Source organism: Mesoplodon bidens, assembly GCF_964165515.1.
Source record: "Mesoplodon bidens genome assembly, chromosome: 13".
NCBI classification, from domain to species: Eukaryota; Metazoa; Chordata; class Mammalia; order Artiodactyla; family Ziphiidae; genus Mesoplodon; species Mesoplodon bidens.
In genome coordinates this window covers 24672448-24693958 of record NC_138169.1, presented here as the reverse complement: position 1 = coordinate 24693958, position 21511 = coordinate 24672448, and the positions used below count along the sequence as shown (strand labels likewise).

At 57.1% G+C, this 21511-nt stretch overlaps 1 protein-coding gene and 1 long non-coding RNA gene across 7 annotated transcripts in view; one reads left to right on the top strand and one right to left on the bottom strand.

The window, feature by feature from the left end:
• Positions 1–2069: 2069 nt before the first annotated feature.
• PATZ1 (POZ/BTB and AT hook containing zinc finger 1) lies at positions 2070–20113 on the top strand (the record flags this gene model as incomplete). 6 transcript variants are annotated; one of them, XM_081252810.1, is made up of 5 exons in its annotated part: positions 2070–4293; positions 5673–5736; positions 12148–12319; positions 18128–18265; positions 19698–20113. In XM_081252810.1, the coding sequence occupies exons 1-5, from the start codon at positions 3023–3025 to the stop codon at positions 20111–20113; spliced, it is 2061 nt and encodes a 686-aa protein (XP_081108936.1). In that variant the 5' UTR covers positions 2070–3022. The 6 variants fall into 6 exon arrangements, with proteins under 6 accessions (XP_081108936.1, XP_081108935.1, XP_081108939.1 ...); XM_081252809.1 differs by having other exon boundaries at positions 19695–20113; XM_081252813.1 differs by having other exon boundaries at positions 18193–18265; positions 19695–19872.
• Positions 10713–21511, bottom strand: part of LOC308627097 — a 35021-nt gene continuing 24222 nt past the window's right edge. Inside the window, exons 6-7 of the long non-coding RNA XR_014017348.1 lie at positions 19986–20164; positions 10713–11098 (exon numbers count right to left, since the gene is read on the bottom strand). This is a non-coding gene — a long non-coding RNA (uncharacterized lncRNA). The remainder of the gene's footprint in view (positions 11099–19985; positions 20165–21511) is intronic.

Genomic DNA, 21511 nt, shown 5'->3' with positions numbered 1-21511 from the left:
GACTGAAAACCAATTCCTGGTTCATGTGGGGGGTTCTGACACTGAGGGGGTTCAGAAGCCACTGGCAAGGAAGGGGCACACCCGGGTTAACCGGTTGGATTTCTGGCTCCACCACTATCTGTGTGGCCTTGGGAAAGTCATTCATTTTCGTTTCTTCATTGGTAGAATGGGAATATATTTATCTTGGAGAGAGTCTGTGTGTATACTGTAGGCCCTCAATAATCAGATCCTTCTTTTTTTTTTTTTTTTTTTTTTTTGCGGTACGCGGGCCTCTCACTGCTGTGGCCTCTCCCGCTGCGGAGCACAGGCTCCGGACGTGCAGGCTCAGCGGCCATGGCTCACGGACCCAGCCGCCCCGCGGCATGTGGGATCCTCCCAGACCGGGGCACGAACCCGTGTCCCCTGCATCGGCAGGCGCACTCTCAACCACTGCGCCACCAGGGAAGCCCCAGATCCCTCTTTCTTTGTGGCTGCTCTCAAACACAAAAATTGCCCGTTCCCAGAATCCACCAAAGAATCTGAGCTGTGGGTCAGAGAGGTTAGGGCACTAGCCCGAGGTGGCACAGCTAGCTTGGGCTTAGAACACAGATCGCCTGGCTCCGGGTCCGGGAAACTTCCCTCAGTCCTCTAAGCTTCATCATTTATTTTCTCCAACAGGCATTTGGCACCTGCTGCGACCTAGAAAGGGCGGAGTTGTGTAAGGAGAGACACCCAGCCCAGAACTATGTGCTGTACAGACCTCACCACTTCAAGAGACAGGTGTTGCTGTCCCCGGTTTACATATTAGGAAACTGTGTTTAACTTAAGGCTCAGAGAGCAGAGAGGCAAAGTGACCGTCACCAAACCACGCAACCAGAGAGCAGAGGTATCGAATTCGAACTCTGGTCCTCCCGCGGCGCCACTCCCGGAACCCGTGGGCGCGCGTGGCTCTGCGCAAGCAAGGCGCGCGGCGGTGGGAATCCCGAGCGGAGCTGGAAGCCTGGCCCGTTCATTTGCATGCTAATACCCAGAATGCTTTTCCTCCGCATACCGCTTTTCTTAATGGAAGCGCTCAGTTTGGAACCGTGGAAAGTTTGGAACACATACTTCGCTCCCTCTTTGCAACTGTGGGAACTTCCCGCCCGCACACGCGGTGCCTGCAGCCCAGAGTTCCAAGTTGGGCTGCCTGGCAGCGGCCGCCAGCTCTTCCCAGGCAGATGAACCTCTGTGTCCAACCCGCGCGCGGCAGCATCTCCCGGACGGCCGGGACAAAGCGCCCAGGCCCGCCGGCGGGGCTCATGGCCCGAGAGCTCGGCGACTCGCTGGGCTGCGGGCGCCGGGGATACTCCCGATCTCAGGAGGCCAAAGGGTGCTCCCTGGAGGGTCCAGTAGCTCCATTTCCCTGGGGTGCGCGGGGATCCCTGCCCCTTCCCATCGCCCTTGCCTCTATGTTGTCGCCTCCCCGAGCTGGTTACTTTCCGCTCCCTGGGGCACAAAGCCTGGCGTGTGGCGGTTTGGGGGAGAGGGTGGACGATGGCCTCGTATCCCCAGCTCTCCCGGGCGCGCAGCCCCTTCGGTTCAGTCAGTGCGCGGGGTCCAGAAGCAGCTCCGAAGGTTCGGCCTGCCCCCAGCCAGGACCCCGAGCCCTCTCTGGGGTTGGTAGCGGGGAGGCGCTTGCAGGCGACTTCTGGGGATTTCGGGCATCGAAGGGGGGCTCCGAAGGGTAGCCAACGCCCGCTCGACTTACGGGTGCACATCGCTGGCTGGGGGGCCCACATCTGCGCCCCTCGGTCTCCCCCCACCCCCCGCCCCGTCCGCTCTCCGCCACTCTTGGCGGGGAGGGAGGGGCAGTGGGAGCTGGTTTGCTGGCTAGGCGCTTCGTTTGCATTGGTCCGGGGGGGCTGAGACTGCAGCCCCCGGCCCCGCGGGCGGGGTGGCGAGGCGGGGGCCGGACGGGGGCTCAGTCTGCGCTAGCATTGGCGGAGCAGGGGACTGGGGAGGGGGGGCAGGAAGCGGGGGGGAGCGGAGCTGCGGGGGGGGTGTATAAATAGGGAAGGGGGGACGTGCATCCTCGGCTGGGTGAGGGGGGGGGCGCTCGGCACAAAGAAAGTGGAAAGTTTGCAGCGCTGGGCGGTCCGGGCCAGGGATTCGGGTGCGCACGTGCAGGGCCGGGGGCGCCGGGGGCCCCCCAAGCCAAGCTCGCCGTTTCTTTTTTTTTTCTGCAAGCGGAGGGGGGGTGTTGTTGGTATCGCCCCCTCCTTCTCCTCCCCCCAGGGGTGAAAGTGCAAGAGGAAGTGCAGCCGCTGCCATCTTTCCTCCGCTCCGAACACACGGAGCCCGGGGCCGCAGCGCCGCCGCTCCGCCGCCGCCTTCGCTCGGCCCGGGAAAGGGCCCGCCCTGCCGCTGCCGCCGCCCGCCCGCTCCAGCCTTCGCTACCGACTCCGCCCGCCAAGCTCCGGGACCCGGCCCGCGCTGCCGCCCCGGTGCGCGCCCCGCCGCCGCCTTAGCCTTAGCCTTTTGTTTCCTCCGCTCCGGCGCCCCCGCCCCGGCTCGCGCTTTGCAGGGGACGCAGCGCGCGCCCCCAGCGGGCCCGGGAAAAACCGCGGCGCGCGCGCCTGCGCGACAAACCCCTCCTCCTCCTCCCTGCGCGCGCGCGCGCGCGCCCCCTTGGCTGCGCGCCGGCGCCGCCTGGCGGGCGGGAGGGGAGGTGGCAGGCGCGTTTGCGGGAGGGGCGCACCTCTGTGCTCGCGTACCCCCCGGAGGTAGACCGAGAAGGGGAGGCGGGCGGGCGGAGAGGAGAGAGGAGTGCACGATCCAGCAGGGGTGGGGGCAGCTATGTGGGAGGTGGTGTGCCCTGCCGTCTAGACAGTCCGATCCGGGCAGGGGGCGTGTGCGCTCCGCGCACCTGCGAGACTACAGAGCCCCGGGCCGGCACGTGTGGGGAGTGTAGACACGTTCGTTGCACCCCGCTTCTTGCTGCCTAGGGGAAGGGAGTGGGGCTGGCAAGTGACGCGGCCCGGTTTGTGGGGAGGGGGCGGCGGCCATGGAGCGAGTGAACGACGCTTCCTGCGGCCCGTCGGGCTGCTACACCTACCAGGTGAGCAGACACAGCACGGAGATGCTGCACAACCTGAACCAGCAGCGCAAAAACGGCGGGCGCTTCTGCGACGTGCTCCTGCGGGTGGGCGACGAGAGCTTCCCGGCGCACCGCGCGGTGCTGGCTGCCTGCAGCGAGTACTTTGAGTCGGTGTTCAGCGCCCAGTTGGGCGACGGCGGAGCTGCGGACGGGGGTCCCGCTGACGTGGGGGGCGCAGCGGCGGCCCCGGGCGGCGGGGCTGGGGGCAGCCGGGAGCTGGAGATGCACACCATCAGCTCCAAGGTGTTCGGGGACATCCTGGACTTCGCCTACACTTCCCGCATTGTGGTTCGCCTGGAGAGCTTCCCCGAGCTTATGACGGCCGCCAAGTTTCTGCTGATGAGGTCGGTCATTGAGATCTGCCAGGAAGTCATCAAACAGTCCAATGTGCAGATCCTGGTGCCCCCTGCCCGGGCCGACATCATGCTGTTTCGTCCCCCTGGGACCTCGGACTTGGGTTTCCCTTTGGACATGACCAATGGGGCAGCCTTGGCAGCCAACAGCAATGGCATCGCAGGCAGCATGCAGCCTGAGGAGGAGGCAGCTCGGGCGGCTGGTGCAGCCATTGCGAGCCAAGCCTCCCTGCCTGTGTTACCTGGGGTGGACCGCTTGCCCATGGTGGCCGGACCCCTGTCCCCCCAACTGCTGACTTCCCCATTCCCCAATGTGGCATCCAGTGCCCCTCCCCTGACTGGCAAGCGAGGCCGGGGCCGCCCAAGGAAGGCCAACCTGCTGGACTCAATGTTCGGGTCCCCAGGGGGCCTGAGGGAGGCAGGCATCCTTCCATGTGGCCTGTGTGGGAAGGTGTTCACTGATGCCAACCGGCTCCGGCAGCACGAGGCCCAGCATGGTGTCACCAGCCTCCAGCTGGGCTACATCGACCTTCCTCCTCCGAGGCTGGGTGAGAATGGGCTACCCATCTCTGAGGACCCCGACGGCCCCCGAAAGAGGAGCCGGACCAGGAAGCAGGTGGCCTGCGAGATCTGCGGCAAGATCTTTCGTGACGTGTACCATCTCAATCGGCACAAGCTGTCCCACTCGGGGGAGAAGCCCTATTCCTGCCCCGTGTGTGGGCTGCGGTTCAAGAGGAAAGATCGCATGTCCTACCACGTGCGGTCCCACGATGGGTCCGTGGGCAAGCCCTACATCTGCCAGAGCTGTGGGAAAGGCTTCTCCAGGTGAGGAATGGTGCCCACCCCCCATGACTTGTCCTATTCCTAACTCATGGAATAGCTCCTCTCCAAGAGCTGGGGGTGTGAGGCTTGCAGGGGGCTCACTTGACCTTGCAGGGCCATGTCAGGTTTGGGGAGAGTGTAAACGGCCCTGATTTTGAGATGATGTGGCCAAGAGCTGCTTTCTCTTCCCTCAGGGAAGTTCTCTGGCACTAGGCGTGCCCTACCGTCTCTCTTCCTTGGGGCCTGTGGGAAGGGGCCGGATTCCTCAGGCCGCAGCCACCGGGCCTCACCATTCTTCTCCCTGGGCTCCCTTTGTGTTTCCGGCACCAGACGAGGGGCCCCCTCTGGGGGCGGGAGGCCAGGCTCCTCCAGCGACTTTCCCCGCTTGAATGGCCGCCGGGGGAGGGACTGAAACAAGTGCATCTGGGACTCCTTACGCTCCCACGCCTCCATGTCCCCCCGCACAGCACTGGCTATCCTGGGTCAGTAGACTCCGGCCTTGCCTCTCACAGCCCCGGAATCATGGGGCACAGAGCTGGGCACCCAGAGTCTCTTCTGAACAGCGAAGCCTTTGATCTGCTCTGACCTGGTGGCTCCAGAGCCCACCTGAACCCACAGATCCCCTTTATGTTCACTGGACAGAGAGGAAGGAGGGCAGGATGTCGTTTTAGATTGACTTTTTAGTGAGCCTGATAAGGAACTGAAGTCTTGTCTGCAAGCAGAGGGTTGTTTTTCCTTTTAAGAGAATATTCAGAATAAAAGGCTCGTTTTAATTTGCCTGGGTACTGAGGGCCTTGTGTGTATGAACGTAGGGATGGAGAACTCCCTCAGAGGGGCCCCAAGCAGGAACCAGTCTTACCGGTCAGGCAGACCCTGCCCACCTGCTCTGTCGGGCATCTGGTTTACCAGCCCAGCTGGGGGCTTAAGGCTTCATCCCTTGGCCTCTGGGGACTGAATTCCATCCGGGTGGCATTCATTGGCTGCTGTGGTGGGAGAGGCTGGGGGAGGGGAATGCTGAGTTTCTAAGGGGCTTTAGTCTGGACAATGAATCACACATACCCCCTCCCGGAAAGGCTGCAGCAAGGCAGCCCAGTCTCATTCTAAAGCCCCCTCCTTGGATCCTAGAAATCATTGAGTTTCTGGTGGGGGGAGGCGGGTAGGCAAGGTCAGAGACAAACGCTCACTCCCCTTCCCCCTCTAGAGAAATCCAGGGCAGAGAGGCCTGGGCCTCAGGAGCCAGAGCTGGGTGGTGACTTTTCTTTGTCATGCTGGGGTGGGGTGAGGGAGTCCTCTCCAGCCTTGTGGGGGCAGGGGTCTGGCCAAGTTTGTAGCCCCCTCTCTTAAGGTCTTGTTTTAAAGTCTCTCTTGTTTCTCTTTTCTAGGCCTGATCACTTGAACGGACATATCAAGCAGGTGCACACTTCTGAGCGGCCTCACAAGTGTCAGGTAGGGGCTGGGCCGGGGCAGGGATGGGCTGAAAGAGAATGCTGCTGTCCTCACAGCTACGGCCGTGAGCCAGCTGCTGTGCGTGCTGGGCTGGCTGGCTGACCACCGCTGTGCACACCTCCCCCTCTGTCCCCCCACCGTCTGTCTGCTCTTCTCCTTTGTTCTCCCCCAGCCCCCTCCCTCCCACCGCTGATGTCCCCTCCTTCCTGGTCGCTGGGTCCTGGTTCCCAACCCGTCTCTGTCTTTGCTCTGTTGCTTGGCTTTCCTCTCCTGGCGTTTGCCAGCTCCTTGGATGGTGGGCCACATTGCACAAGTGTCGTCCTGGGGGCACTGGCACCCCACTGGGTCCGGCTTCTGGTTCCCAGCAGTTTGCAGGGGCCACCATGGGGTGGGAATGGCTTCTTAAGGGCTCCTGGTGGTCCAGCCAACAACTCTTCCCCTTGTATGCCTGGCAGCCTGACCTGAGTTGGAGCTCCTTCTGGGTCCCCTCAGCTCAGGGCACCAGGCCGCAGGGGTGGGGGTGAAGGAGGCAGGGAGTGGTGCGATCACTGGCACCTGCTTAACCCATCCTGAGCCACGTGTGCACACAGCCAAGGGCTTCTGAGAACTGGAAAGCGAGGTGGTTTCCTGTCCTTGAGAGCTCTTTGTGTAGCAGTAGGTAGGGGAGGCTGGGCAAGATTCTCACCCTTGGTTTGTCTGCTGAACAATATCTGGGGGCTCTGTGATGCCCAGAAAATTGAGCTTCCTCTCCTGGCCACTGAGCATTCCTGTGTGGGTGGAAAACACACTTCTATCTTCTCCTTGGTCGTCCCCCCTTTCCTGGGCCAAGTTCCCACCATCTGAGTGGGAAACAGAGTTGTGGGGTGCTTACTGCAATGTCTGATGGGGTGACCTCTTTCTCTTTATCCTGTTGGTGGCAAGGAGGAGGGTCTGGGGAGACCGATAATAGGGAGGGATGGACGTGCTGTAGGTGGGGCAGAGAGCCCCCAGGGGCCAGGTGCGGTGGTGTTCCCAGACGGCCAGGCGACCAGGGGTGGGCCTGCTGGGATGCGCCTGTGCCTCGCTGCCTCCTCTCCCTCTGTCTCTCATCACGGAGCACATTCTGACTCTCCCAGGTAGTGTGCTGAGCAGCCCAGCAGAGTAGGAGGAGCCCAGAGGGCAGTGGGGGCATGCCCGGTGGCCTGGGGGGGTAACCTGCACTCTCTGCCCTTTTTCCAGGTGTGGGTTGGGAGCAGCAGCGGCCTGCCGCCCCTGGAATCTCTTCCTAGCGACCTGCCATCATGGGACTTTGCCCAGCCTGCTTTGTGGAGGTCGTCCCATTCGGTTCCTGACACCGCCTTTTCCCTTTCTCTAAAAAAATCCTTCCCAGCCCTCGAAAACCTGGGCCCGGCACCCTCCAGCAACGCTCTCTTCTGCCCAGCCCCGCCGGGCTATCTGAGGCAGGGTTGGACTGCCCCAGAGGGCAGCCGGGCCTTTACCCAGTGGCCTGTGGGCTAGCCGGGGCCTCCCGAGAGGGTTTTCTGTGGAGGGGAACGGCAGTGGCAGTGGTCTGAGCCCCCTGCTTTTGGGAGAGGCCAGGAGAGTGGTCCCTGCCCACTATGCCCAGCTCCTCCCTGGGTGACTTGGACTCTTTCCCAGCTCAAGGACCCCAAATAGGGGTAGCAAAGGGCTCCTTCCTTGGTCCTCCCCATGGTCTCCACGTTTCTTTCTGGGCTCTCTTGCCTTGTTTTCCCTCTTTAGCAGATGGTACCCCTGGGTGTCTGTCCTTGCCTGAAGGTTGATGCTTTCCTAGGAACTAAGCCACCGGCTTTTACATGCTTCCCCTCCCCTGGCATCACCTCCCCTAAGGGGTTTCTAGAATGGGGCCTGGCCACTCCTCCCCCGACTCTGGGAGTGAATCCTCCTCCAGAGGAGAGGAGACTCCGGTGCAACTCCAACTGGGCCAACCATGCTGCCCTCGTCCCTTCCCACTCACACAGGTCCGCTTTCATTTCTGGCTTGTGAATTAGACTTTTGTGGTTTTGAGGTTTATTAGCAGGTCTGCTCAGGAACTAGATTAACCAGTAGCTTTACATTGGGTCATCCCAATATATGGCTTTGGGTGCTGATAAAGCAGATGTAGACCTCCATCGGATCCCAGTGGTGTGCCCTTCAGCCCCCGCGGGCTCTGCGGGAATAATAGGAGTGATGATAAAAGTTTTCATTCTAACGTTTGAGGCTTTGTGTGTTTTGTCCTTGGTCTGTGTCATAACACTGACATCACTGTCCCTTGGTGTATGAGCCTGCTCCTGCCCTGCCCCTCCGACACACACTCTCACAATCCTGCTGGCCTTGCCTCCAGCCCCACAGCCAGAACTCCCCTAACAGTGACCTGGCAGGTGCAGGTGAAGACGTGCTGCCTCTCAGGCTCTGAGCTGGCTGGCCAGGTGTGCCTGGGCTTTGTTAAACAGCAGGGGCATCTGTTTTGCATGGTGTGTCTGCTGAAAGTATCAGAGGTGAAGAGACAGCTCTCTGGGAGTTGGTTCTTTTAGCCTCTGGCAGAGTTGGGCATGAGCCATACCTCTCGGTCCCTCCTGATGCCAGAGAGGAGACAGTAGGGGCCAGTTAAGAGACGGGTGCCACACCTTGAGGGGAAAGGCCCTCCGAACGTGGGGGCATGGGGGCTCAGGCTTGGCAGTGACACGCAAGTCTCCTTGGGGTTTGGCCTCAGTGTCCTTAGATGGCTCAGATGCCCCAATGCTGCTTGATCTGTGAGTGCTGTGGGCTGGGACATTGACCCCAGATGGAGTTCAGCCTGAAGCCGAGAGGCTAGAACAGCTCAGACCTCTCCCATTGCTCCCAGTGGCCCCACTTCTCGGGGGCTAGTTGGAGGGTTTGGGCTGGAGGGATAACTCATTAGGAATTGAAGTGGGAATAAGGGAGCTGACACCCTCGAGAAGAAGGGGGCCAGCAAGGCCCATGGTGCTGAGCCCACATGCATTGCCCTCAGACTTTTCTAAGGCTATAGAAAAGACTACTTAAGATACCCCCTGAGGCTGCCAGGCTCAAAGGCCACCAAGAGTAGGTGTGCACTGGTGTCCCTGGTACCACTGAGGCCCCATTCCTGAGCTGTTCAACCCTTGGGAAGAAGAGCATTCGGAAGTCTGGGATGGGGAGAAACTGGCAGGGAGGGAAGGGAGCCTGGCTGGGGCTCAGTGTTGAGTGGTGATGAACCTCTGTGGGGGCTGGGCCAGGACCCTGCAGGTGTGCCTCCAGCAATAGCAGGCTGCCTGTGCGCAGGGCTGGGGCGAGGTGTCGGTTCCCAGCACCACCGGCGATCGATGGGGATGCTGATCCCGTCAGGGTCCCTCTGCCTTCTCCCTGCCTCCAGGACAGGAAGTGTTTTTCTCTTGAGTGGCCCCAGCATGGAGGTTCCGGGCACCCCCTTCTTTGAGATCCATCTCTCTCCTCAGCCTTTCTCTCCTTTCTCTCCTGGGTTAAGTGACCAGGCCTTTTATGTTTGGTGTTGTCTGAACTTCTGGCAGGCCTAGACTCGGACTTGGGCACTTTCACAGTTCCTCCAGAAAGCCTTGGGTACTCCAGCCACAAGGGGTCAATCCTGGCACAGAGAAGCCAACCACCATTTCAGCTTGGCTTTGTAACACAGTAATAGTTTTTGTTGCATTTGTGTTTTGTTTTGTTTTCCCAGCAGCAGATTTACATTCCTAATTATGTTTGCTCAGGCTAAAGTTTGCTTTCATTCCTTGAGAGATAATCAGTGGAGGACAGGGCGGGAGGACTCAGCCTGGTCTGCAGCTTTAATTTTGCTTAGCTAATCCCCCAAATGGATAATCCACTTGTGGATAATTGAAGTCTGGCTGTCCATTATCTTTCGTTAGCAAAGTATGACAGGCAGTGCTTTAAGGGACACATCCCAAAAGAAAGCTGGCGAGCAAAACAAGGCATCTCATCCCTCTAGTGGCACCCTCTCCCAGGGGCCACAGAAGGTGGGATCCTGAATGTGCGCTTTCAGCTGCATTTTCTTAACACCTGGTCTGTGGTTGGCTCCTTTGAGTTCTGCAGTGTAGACCACCCTGCCTCTCGTCACTGTAGCGGTGGTCCTCAAGTCGCTGTCCGGCCAAGCCAGCTCTCGTCCCCAGATAAATCGACAGGTGCACCCCTCTCTCCCGCAGGTGTTCATGGCACCCCTTACTCTGGTTTACAGTCTGGTGGGGCTGGGGGAAGACTCAGTTTTCCACCCACTGTGGCCTATGGTTGGGTCACAAGGTACCTGACGGGGGGCCCACCTGTGGCCATGAGACCAAGCACCCATGGTGCTTTCTGAATCACCTAAGTGCTCAAGTTTCCCTGCACAGATCCTGTCACCTCTATCAGGACAGCCCTGGCTACCAAGTACACTGATAAAAACTATCCACACCTTTCACCAGAAGCTACCTCTGCTGAGGCTGGAGGTGGTAAGAACACATGCTCAGGAGCTGGTTCTCAGTCCAGCTGCCCCGAGTCCTCTCAGGGCCTCTGTCTGCCCGGCTGTAAATCGGGGAGGAGGGGAATACCCCAGGGTGGCCAGGAGGATTGGTAGGGCACTGGCCCTGCTGTGGCAGGGTGTTGCTTTCTCTAGTAGCTGAGCCCTGTGCTTTGTGCAAATTACTCTCTAAACTTAGCTCCCTCATTTGTCAGATGAATAAACTCAATCTATAAAACATGAAAGCAGTACACTTGACCCTTGAACAACACGGAGGTTAGGGGCGTCGACCCTCCGAGCAGTCAAAAATACACATACACATACAACTTAGTGTCGGCCCTCTGTGTATGCGATTCTTCCACGTCCGCGGTTCCATATCCGCGGGTTCAGCAAACTGCAGATGGTGTACCACCTACCGTAGTATTTACTGTTGAAAAAATTCGCGTATAAGTGGACTCGTTCAATTCAAACCCTGGAAAACTGTTCAAGGGTCAGTTCAAACCGTGGAAAACTGTTCAAGGGTCAACTGTATTTTATTAGCATAAATTGTTCTATTCAAATATGTAACATTTATTCAAAAGATAACGACTAAGAAGAGCTCAGCTGGTCCTGATGCAGACATTTGGGGTTGGGGTAGCAACCATGGTGTCTTCTACCTCCACAGCATCGAATGCATTTGTTTCTCGCTCTGATTGTACAGTAAAGCAATAGATAGACGTTGTACGTGGTGACAGTGTTCAGACGCTTACCTTAAGGTCTCAGGATCTCGGGATCTGTTTCTGTTCAGTGGAGCCACAGGAACACCTCCATTCTAGCCAGTTAACAGGGTGGCGGGTCTTCAATGGGTTAACGTTCGGTCTGTGATGCAATTAAAGGTGAATGTTGCTTTCTCTTGTGGCTCTAAAATGGTAAACACAGGTACAGAGAAAAGAAATGAGTCAACCTTGACTAGAACTCCTGAGACACATCCGTGGATCCAAAATAGTGAAGGTCACCAGATTCAACTCTCCTGAGGGCTTTCCCGACATTCTGTGACCTCCAAGGCTGGGAAGCCATGCAGGCCCGGGCTGGGGGAGAGATGTTGGGGGTAGACCCAGGGCTGAGACCGAGTCAGGGGACCCGGGTCTGCCTTCCCAGGGTGTGGTACTGACTGCAGCTCCTGGCCGGTGGGGTGAGACCACGGCCTGCCTCGAGGGCCACCGTGAGGATGCACTGCATGCGATGAAGGCCTCTGAAGGTGGAGTCTGGGGCCTGCCTGGCACGGTGGGGGGGCACTGGTCAGTGCAGGGTGGTGCCATCCTTGTTGGCACCAGCACTGGGGTTCCGCAGATGCCCCCGGAGCCTCCGGCCCTCACTCTCTGCTAATTTTCACATTCGCAAAATTGACAGTCACTTTATGGGCTGCTTTCTCAATACAAACGCACACGGATACTATGAAGAGTAATCTCTGTGTTCTGTCCTGCCTTTCCTTTCCATTTCCCTGTGGCCACGATTAATGTTGCTTTTGAATAAAGTGAGTAAATTAGATTCTTTGTATAAAGCAACCAGGGGAAACCCAGGGTGGAGAAGGTGAAGACTGTTCCGTTTATATGCCAATAGCTCTTCTGTAAATTCACTTACAGCCAATGCAACTAACATCAGTTCTTAAATGTTTAAGAATGAAAACCCCTAGCTCTTTTGTTTTGCAGAACTCAGCCTGCCATGTAATGTGCATGTTGGGGGCCAGTGGGAACCAGTGATCCTAGCTCAGGGGTCCTGTGGGGAAGACCATGGGGAGTAGGAGCGGCTTACTTGGCATCTGGGGAGGAAGCCTGGCCGCATTCTGAAGTTCTCTTTATACAGGGAGTCCCTGTGTTGGCCGGAAATGGCTTTGTGCCACAGTGTGCTCGGTACGGATTCGGGTGTGGACGCCAGCTTTTACCTCACCCCGTTTTCCTTTCTGCCCTCAGACCTGCAATGCTTCTTTTGCCACCCGAGACCGTCTGCGCTCCCACCTGGCCTGTCATGAAGACAAGGTGCCCTGCCAGGTATGCGGGAAGTACTTGAGGGCAGCGTACATGGCAGACCACCTGAAGAAGCACAGCGAGGGGCCCAGCAACTTCTGCAGTATCTGTAACCGAGGTAATCTTCCTGCTACTTCCTCATGTCCAGGGGATGGGCCTGAGCCCGTGTGGGAGGCCGGGGGGTGTCTGACCACCCTGCCTCAGGCTCCACTCTGCACGGCCAGCCCTCCCTCCCTTCCCACTGAGCGATAAACATCTTATCTCCCAGCTAGCTGTTTGTCACCCTTTCCTTTCCAAGAAACCTGGGGTGCTTGGAATGGGAGTTGCCAGGGGCTCAGCAAGTGGGAACAGCAGAGAGTGTTGTTCCCAGGCTTGGGCCCATGACACACCTGCTGCCCAGGGGGCAGGATGGATGCGCTGAACTACTGAGGTTGGTGGGAGTCATTAGGCCTCAAGAGGTGGGAGAATGAGGGGTCCTGCTCAAGAGCTTTGCTGGCTGATCCACTGGCACGTGAAAGTCAGCAGCCAGGTAAGGACGTTGAGTCTGGAGATGGACAAGGGCCAAAACTTTCTAGCACAAATGGTCAGAAGAGCCCAGGCCCAGGTAGATTGTGGCCTTGATGAGAGCGGAAAGTGGCAGGTGCTCTGAGCAGGGCAGCGTGCTTGCGGCTGAGGTTGGCCTAGGTGGCATCTGTGGCCCTGGTGTGGTGTTGGATGAAGTCTGGCCTGTCCCTGAGCTTCTGCCAGGGCTCGTTGGCTGTTAGAAGGGCTGAGGTTCGTGTTTTGCAAGCAGCGTCAGTGGAGGAGGCTGCGCCTTATCTGCTGAAGGAGTTGGGGCAGCTGTCTGGTGAGCGTGAGGATGCTTCTGCATGGTGCGCTTGCTTTGGCCAGGCGGGGACGTGGCTGGAGAGTCCTATCTCCCGGGACACTCTTGTCGCAACACTTCTGGAAGTCTTGAGTGTGGCTTAGTGGATTGAGCACTAAGCTAGGAGGCAGGGGACCCAGGGTTTAGCTGGCCCCTCCCACCTCACCCTCCTGTGTGACCTTGAACTCTCCCTTCCCCTCTCGAAGGCTCAGTCTCTTCATCTCTGAACGGGGTTGAGAACATCCCCGTTGCCCACCTCACAGGGTTGCTGTGAGGATCCCAGGAGACAAGGTAGGTGAAAGTTCTCTGAACCCTGCAAGCAGAAGCACACTTGGGAGGCCCTCCTTACACTTTGTAACTGTCAGGAAAGACACAGCTCGCTGACACTCTGATTTGAACCAGGTGCAACCCCCCTGCAGTCCTTGGCTGGAAACTTTGAGTCCTGTGCTATCTCCACATGCCCTGAGGTTGCTGGTGGAGGGAGTCTGCTGAGTGGCTGGGTGTCCTCTTGGTGCCCTGAGCTGGGTTCCTCCCGGGGACTGCACACCCGGGGTTTGCCTTGAAGGCCATTCGATGTCAACCTTTGTACCACCAGGAAACCTGCTGTGGGAGCAGGGAGGTGGTCAGAAAAGCTGCTTAAGCATCTGTCCTATTTTCTGATATGTCAATAGAGCCCTTTCTGGCAGGAGCTTCCTCCGGGGAGCTAGCAGTGGGGCTGTGTGTGGAGAGAGCTATCAGGCTGTGGCTGCCCAGCTCTAGGAAGAGATGGTTCCTTGTTTCGCTTCATCCCATGGCTTCCTGACCGCGTCCCCAACTAACTCGAGACCTGCTGCAACGGTGCTGTCAGTGGGCGTACTGTCGGGGTTTCAGGGTTGAAGTTCTCAGCCTGAGAGTTGGTGTCAGAAACCAGAGGTGGTAAACCAGTTAGGGCGGAGGAGGACGCCAATGAGGAAACTGAGATAAAGCCTGGACTACAGAGTGGCGGGGAGCTGAGTAGGGGACCCAGGGCCACAGCCCCTGTGGGCCCCGCTCAGGAGGAAAGAAAAGCTGCGAGCAGCCGGGAATATCAGGGAAAGTCGACCCAGTTAGGAGACAGCTGATGTGGCAAAGCCAACAACTATTGTACGTCAGGATTTGTTTTCCCTGGTCTGGTAAAGAGGACTTGGACAGCAGCCACAGGCCACGTGGCTGGGGTGGGGGTGCCGGGAGAGTAGAACCAGAGCCCACCTTTCCTCAGAAAATCCAACGCTAGATCTGGGTCGTAAGCAAAACAGCTTTGGGGGAATTCCCTGGCAGCCCAGTGGTTAGGACTCCACTCTCTCGCTGCCTAGGGCCTGGGTTCAGTCCCTGGTCAGGGAAATAGGATCCCACAAGCTGCGTGGCATGGCCAAAAAAAAAAAAAAACCAAAAGCTAAAACAGAAAAACCCAGCTTTGGGTCCCAGAGTCAGAGCAGGAAGTCCCATTCCTCCAAGAAGACAGAAGAGGGCTCTAGTCTAAACCACCCTGGATCCTCAGAAGGAAGAGAAAACAATTTTGGTCTTCATCAGAAGAGAAGGAGCAGGATTCTACCTCTGGACTCATTTCTTCGGCAGAAATGGGAAAAGACGCCTCCCTTCCCCTCCAAAAAAGAAGAGGAAGGGGAAGGCAGTTTTTCCAGGAAGAGGATAGGCCGCCAAAGACACTGAGACACTGGAATCAGAATGCAGGGAGCTCTGGGCCGTCCTTTCAAGGCTGTGACTACAGGAGCTGCAGGAATATATGGATGTTCTCTCTACAAGGGTTCAAGCAAAGGCTAACGTTCAGCCAGCCGGTTAGCTGGTGAGGCAGGATCAGATGAATTTCCAGGTGCCCTGAGATCCTCCAGTCCCAGCAATTCTTAAGCAATCAGCTTAACCACCCATCCATCTGCCTACTTGCAGCCACACAAACAACTCTTGCCTGTGAAGAATGGGAGAGAGGAGATGCAGCTGGTGGCCCAGCCCCACACTGGAGACAGATGACCTTGTCTTTGTCCTGGAGACATATCAGGATGTAGACCATCCCATCTGCAGAGAAGATAACTTGCAGTGGGAGGAGTATGATGGCTACAAAAGCCTGTTTCCCACGTTCAAGTTGAGGAAATCAGTTGAGTTGAACAGTGGGAAGGACCTGGTAGATTGCCACGATTTCCCTTCTTTTAAGTTTCTGTTAGCAGGGTCTTTGTGTAGATGTGTATGTACTGGTGTGAGGGAGGGAGCAGGAAAGCGTATTGGGAATCTGTCTTTGACCGAGACAACACTTGCACTCAAATATCTGCTTAAAGGGTAGAGAAAGCCTTCTCTCCAGCCAGAGGCAAGCACCAGTGGTAGACGCAGACAGCCTGCCGTCCCCTGGACTGAGCTGACCCAAGCCTACTTGGTGCCCCCACTCCAGCACGGCTCAGTTGGGCACAGCCCCACCCAGGTGTGGACAAGAAAGCCGTCCCTGACCCCTGCACAGATGTGGAAGCTGCCAAGGAGGGTTTGCTTCCAGAGTATGAATTACAGCACACCAGGCAAGAAAATGCAGTGGAGAAACAGTAGCCTCGTGGTAGCATGTTCTCCGTATCTGGAGCGTGAGAGAGGGTGGCCTGTCGGTGGTGGTGGAGTCACGTGTGTGCTCAGTGTCCCCATCACTCTGATGCTTCTATAAAGCTTCCTCTTTGGTTCTTGGTTAATCAGTGGTGAACAGGCAGGTGAGTTTAGAATTCCGGCCAAATGTGTCTGGCTTCAAAGATACATTCACAGAAACTCGGCTTCTGTTTTACCCCAAAACTTGGCTGCTGAGCTGCTCTGTGTTTAAATTCTGGGCTTTAGGTGGCAACTGTGGATCCACGCCTACCACTCGCCATGTGGTTTTGCTATAGATAGTAAGTAGTCTGCAGCTGGGGCAGCGTCAAGGGGACCCTGCCACGTGGTCCCCAGACCATTTTTCGGGAGAAAACAGTGAGTTTTCATTGAGCATCTGCTGTGTTCCCCAGCACAGCTCTTCCCACAAGGAGTAAATATTCCTGGTGCTCCTTCCCTCCTTTCCCGTCCCTCTTGATTGCAGTGGCCCTGCCCTGGTGCACTGTGGAGAGTGCTTCAAACCACTTCAGAGGGCCCCGCAAGGGATTAAAAAACAAAGAAAAAAATTCCCTTCTAAAGTGGTATCATCGCATCAGTCGGAAAGTCCTGATATTTCTGTTGGTTGCCAGGGCCGTAGCGCCATCCATGGGGCAGGGCTGAGATCCTCTGTCCTGTGAGTCTCATCTGCTCCTTCCTGACCACAGCCTCCCTCTGAGGAGTGTTTATATGGGACCCTCATAAGTCAGTCTGTCCCCTGCTTGGCCCCAGGCAGACGACTTCGTCACAGTGCAGGACATCGTGCTCTACCAGGCAGGGCAGGACAGCAGCATCTGGTCCAGGAGGGTCTTCTTTGTCAGGAAAAGAAGGAAGATTCACCCAGCCCCCCATTTCCCTCCAGAACCACCAGCTGCTACCATCGGGGGGATGTTTGTTGAATAAGATTCCCACAGGTCAGCCTGTCTACCAGCAGCTTTCATTCTAATCCACCAACATGGCCGAGAAATACAGGAATGTAAATGGTGATAATGGAGCCTACTGCAAAAGTTGAAAGGATGTTTCTAGGGCCAGGACCAAGACACAGAGACTATCAGAGAGTCTGCCCAGTGGTGAAGGACCACATGGTGGCACGTGGTCCTGGGGTTAGAGTCCAGGCTCTGCCATTTAGCAGCTGTACATGTGGCTGCAAAGCACAGAGCGATGCATGCAGTGCGCTGGGCCTGCACACCTCTGTCACTCTCTGAAGGTGACCTTTATTGTAGTTCCAGTAGCATTTGAAAGCCCAGGCCAATTCAGACTTTTTTCAAACAAGTCTTGTGCAGACATTACACAGTACTCTCCAGCCTCTAGCCCATTAGTAGTGGATCCCACTGCTACCCCGTGACTGTAATTTAACGAGGGAACGAAAGTACCCGAGGATGTGTCAGCTGCATCTGGAGTGGACTAAAGGGACACCATCTAGGCATAGCGCCCCAAGTGGGCCTTTTGCCGAAAAGTTTTGGTTCCTGCCGAAGGCACTTTCGGATCCTTGACTGTGGGAGGATTTGATGTCCCAGCTCCTTCCTGCGGAAACCCAAGTGGAAATCCTTTGGCCCACCTGGTTCCATCTCCTTGGACTCGTGGCTGCTGTGGAAATTGGCCCGAGATCACTCTTCCCAGCCCAAGGCATCTCGAGGCTCAAACTGACTGGAGCATCTGGGTGGGTCTGGAGCAGATCCCAGAAGGTTGGATTGCCCCTCCCCCAAAATAAAGACAAGGATTGTGCCTATTTCTTCTTCCTTAAGTGAACCTGTTGGATCCTCCAAAACCGAACCAAGAAGACCACCGTGAATAAGAGATGACTGCACACCCCCTTTAACATAACTTCCTATTTTCATTGTTCTTCAAAAGGTCTGAACAGTTACTAAACCCAGTTATTCTGAAGGTGAGAAAGTTTGCAAAATAGAGCATGTCTTAACAGGTAGAAGAAGGGGGACTCCCGGAGGCATTTCTTTGGGATTTCATCTTGCCTCCGTCTGGCTTCTTGTGCAGATGGTTTGCCTTCACACATGTTCAGCAGCATTCTGCCGGCTGGAGTCCCGTGGCTGCCCTGGAGCCCCATGTACTCTCCTGACAGCATTTCTAGCCGTGGCCCCTGCAGCTGGTCTGGGGCTGTGGACCATCCGTTCAGACCACTTGTTACTGAGGTGCCAAGCGAGCCAAGGCAGTTGGCCTCTGGCCCTGGCCGGAGTGGGATCTCAGGCCATCCCTCCAGGCAGCCTCCACAGCCTTGCAGAGCGGGCTCTGCAGAGAAGCCGACTCGAGGACAGTGCCACCCTCCCTCCTGAGCCAGGTGGCTCCTGTGGTTGCAGCGCCTTTGAGCCAAGGAGGGGCCCCTTCTAGGAGTGCTAGCCAGTGCGGCCAGAGGAGAGGCGTGGGGGAAGCAGAGAGGTGTCTGTGTGCCGGCTGCGGGATCTCATCTCCTTTTGTCTTGTTTAGGTTTCTCCTCTGCCTCCTACTTAAAGGTCCATGTTAAAACCCACCACGGTGTTCCCCTTCCCCAGGTCTCCAGGCACCAGGAGCCCATCCCGAATGGGGGAGCAGCGTTCCACTGCGCCAGGACCTATGGCAACAAAGGCAAGCGACCCCTTGCTCTGCACTTTGCTTCTCTGCGCAGGCTGTGTTGTGGGGGCGCTGGGCCGGGCGTGGGGAGGCGTGAAGGCTGCCGGCTTGCTGGCCGCCTCAAGGAGGCTCGAGATCTGAGTGGCAGTGGCCTCCAGGACAAAAGTTACAGTGGGGAATCTCACTCCAGGGTGGTGAGTGAGGCTTTAGGGCCCTGCCGAGATCCAGCCCCCGCCTCCTCTTCCCCAGCACCCTCCTCGCTCCTGGCCAGCCCCCACGTCCAGAGCCCTGCAGGGACGCCCCGGGCCCAGGGCAGGAAGAGGAGCCCTGCATGATGAGCCTCTGGGCCTGTCCATTGCCTGTGGCCCTTTAAGGATGGCGTGGAGCTGTGGCTGAATGCTTTCTTCTCCTTTGACCCTGTGGGCAGGTGGAGCCAAGGTCTGGCTTCCCCCTTGGTAGGGGTAGTTGGTTGCTGTGACCAGCCCTTTCCGGAGAGCCTCTGGCCGCGTTTGTGAGATGCATGGTGCCGACTCCGAGTTTGGTTTGCGTAGAGCTCCCTAGGCCCCACCTCCACTTGTTGATTCGGGTTGTTCTGTGGTTTTTCAAGTTGTTGTTGCCTTGGGGATGATGCCAGGGGCTTGGCAGATGGCAGAGATGGCATGCTCCACGCTCCCATCACAGACTTCCCTTTCTGGCATGGCGCTCTGAACCCAGGCAGGAAGGAGCTCATTGTGGAGGATTCACGTGTGGGCCGGGCAAGGCAGATCAGTGAGGGCTGTCTCGAGGACCAGCTTGTTCTCGGCCCTGCGTAGGGACAGCTGGCCGACTGAGTTGTTTAGTTCCTTCTAAGCTGTGTGCTTTGGCAACTTGGCCTGGAAGGCTTCTGGCAGGCAGAGGCAGTGAGGGCAGGGCTTGTGTTTGCAGCGTTGGGTCAAGGACTGGCTCTGACTCAGCCGACGATAGGGTCTGCCTGGGTTGAGGAGCCCACGGCTCTGGTTCTGCCTTGCTAGGGTGCAGCCAGTCTGGTGCAGAGGTGAGGCCACTGACGTACCTGCTCAGCATCATCACAACAGCTGTTTTACCCTCAGAGGCACCCAAGAGAGCGCCTAGGAGCTGGGGGTCTTGGGTTGTCCTGGGTGGAGACAGAGGAGGTCCCCTCTCCATACCCTTCCTTGAAGCAGGCCGAGATGGTGGTGAGCAGTACACGTGCGCCTGCATGAAGAGTCTGCGGCGAGGGAGGCTGGCAGCCCCAGGCCCTGCTGTCTCACCCCTGTAGGCACGCCAGGCTCCCTGACTGACCAGCTGAACCTCTGTGGGTTCTGCTGGGCGGTGGCTGGCCATCGGCTGCCCTCCACGAGCCTGTGAGCTGGCCCCTGGCGACCCCTCCGAGGGGGCATCCCCATAGCCTGGCCTCACCGCTCCTCTGTGTTCTGTTTCCTCCTAGAAGGCCAGAAATGCTCACATCAGGATCCGATTGAGAGCTCCGACTCCTACGGTGACCTCTCGGATGCCAGCGACCTGAAGACGCCCGAGAAACAGAGCACCAATGGATCCTTCTCCTGTGACATGGCGGTCCCCAAAAACAAAATGGAGTCTGACGGGGAGAAGAAGTACCCCTGCCCCGAGTGCGGGAGCTTCTTCCGCTCCAAGTCCTACTTGAACAAACACATCCAGAAGGTGCATGTCCGGGCCCTCGGGGGCCCCCTGGGGGACCTGGGCCCTGCCCTTGGCTCACCTTTCTCTCCCCAGCAGAACATGTCTCTCCTCGAGTCCTTTGGGTTTCAGATTGTTCAGTCGGCGTTTGCATCATCTCTGGTAGATCCCGAGGTCGACCAGCAGCCCATGGGGCCTGAGGGCAAGTGAGGCAGATGCTGCGTCCCCGCAGAAACGGCCACCGGGGACCGCTGAGAAATGCTGTGAATGCGGAGGGAAGTGGTGTCTTTGGGTTCTGTAGCTGAGAGATTTTTATTCGTTTTTAACTCCCCCTCCAGCCCTGTCACCCACCCCTAACCCCCAATGGTCTTTAGAAATAGATTCTCATCTGATACTCGGCAGAAATATCTGCGAGATCCGGTATGGGATGAGGGCAGAAAACACTACACGGGCCTCCAAGGCAACACCAGGGCTGGTTTCTCTAACGGGCGGAAGCTGGAGCTCCTGGTGCTCAGTCTTAGTGACCCCAGTTCCACACCTGCACCTGACAGCATTCTGGGACCTCGGTGATTTTGGTCCCCTGCCCCTTCTCTAATCCCTCATTCCCCCTTCTCATCTCCCTCAAAAGATACCACAATAGGGTCTCCGCCCACTTACACAATGCTGATGCCCAACTGTTTTTAAGGAAGCTGGAAGTCTACAGCATCCCGTGGACCATGGGGTGAGTGTCCTCTGAGAGCCCACTGAGCTTGACCTTTGACCTGGAGGGCCCCAGACCTTCCTGAGCCCCGCTTGAAGGCTAACATTTTGCCACTAGGACAAGCTTAGCAATCGAGGACACTCCTACCCCAAATTTCAGTTCTTAGGTGATTTTAACCATTCAACTTGCTGTTGGGTTTTAATTCTCTAATTATTATTATTATTGTTATTATTTTTTAGGACCAGTTGTAGTGAATTGCTACTGAAAGCTATCCCAGGTGATACAGAGCTCTTTGTAAACCGCAGTCACACGTTAGGGTTTAGGATTAAACTTTGTTTAGATGTACCATAATTAACTTGGCTAGTTGATTGTTTGGAGTCTATGGAAGAAATAGTTTTATGCAAAATTTTAAAAATGCCAGTCTGGTCATGGAGGGAGGAGGTTTCAGTGCTGTTGGAAGGCAGGAAAGCTGGCAGGTGGGGACATCATACACCTCGGTTGTATCACATGTGAGCAAGCCGAGGCTGACCCTGTGATGTGAGTTGATCTGATCAGACTGTATTAAAAATGTTAGTACGTTACTCTGCCTGCTCCCCTGAGTCTGGTTTTTTCTCTGGGACCCAGAGGGTGGGCAGTCTGTGCCCCTGCACCTAGGTGAGGTGGGATCCCAGGAGACCTCTCTTCCTCTTCACTGCACCAGTCCCACTGGGATTGACAGGTGGGTGCTTCCCCTGCAGACTCAGCTGCCACCATCCACCCACCCGCTCTCCTGGTCTTCACTGCTCTGTGCCCCAGACCCTGGGGTACAGTGGTGCATGGGACACCCTTGTGGAGCTTAAAGGGAGAGAGGGAACCAGTAAGCAAATTTAACCACAGAGTTCAGATAGGGAGACATCCAAGGAGAGAAA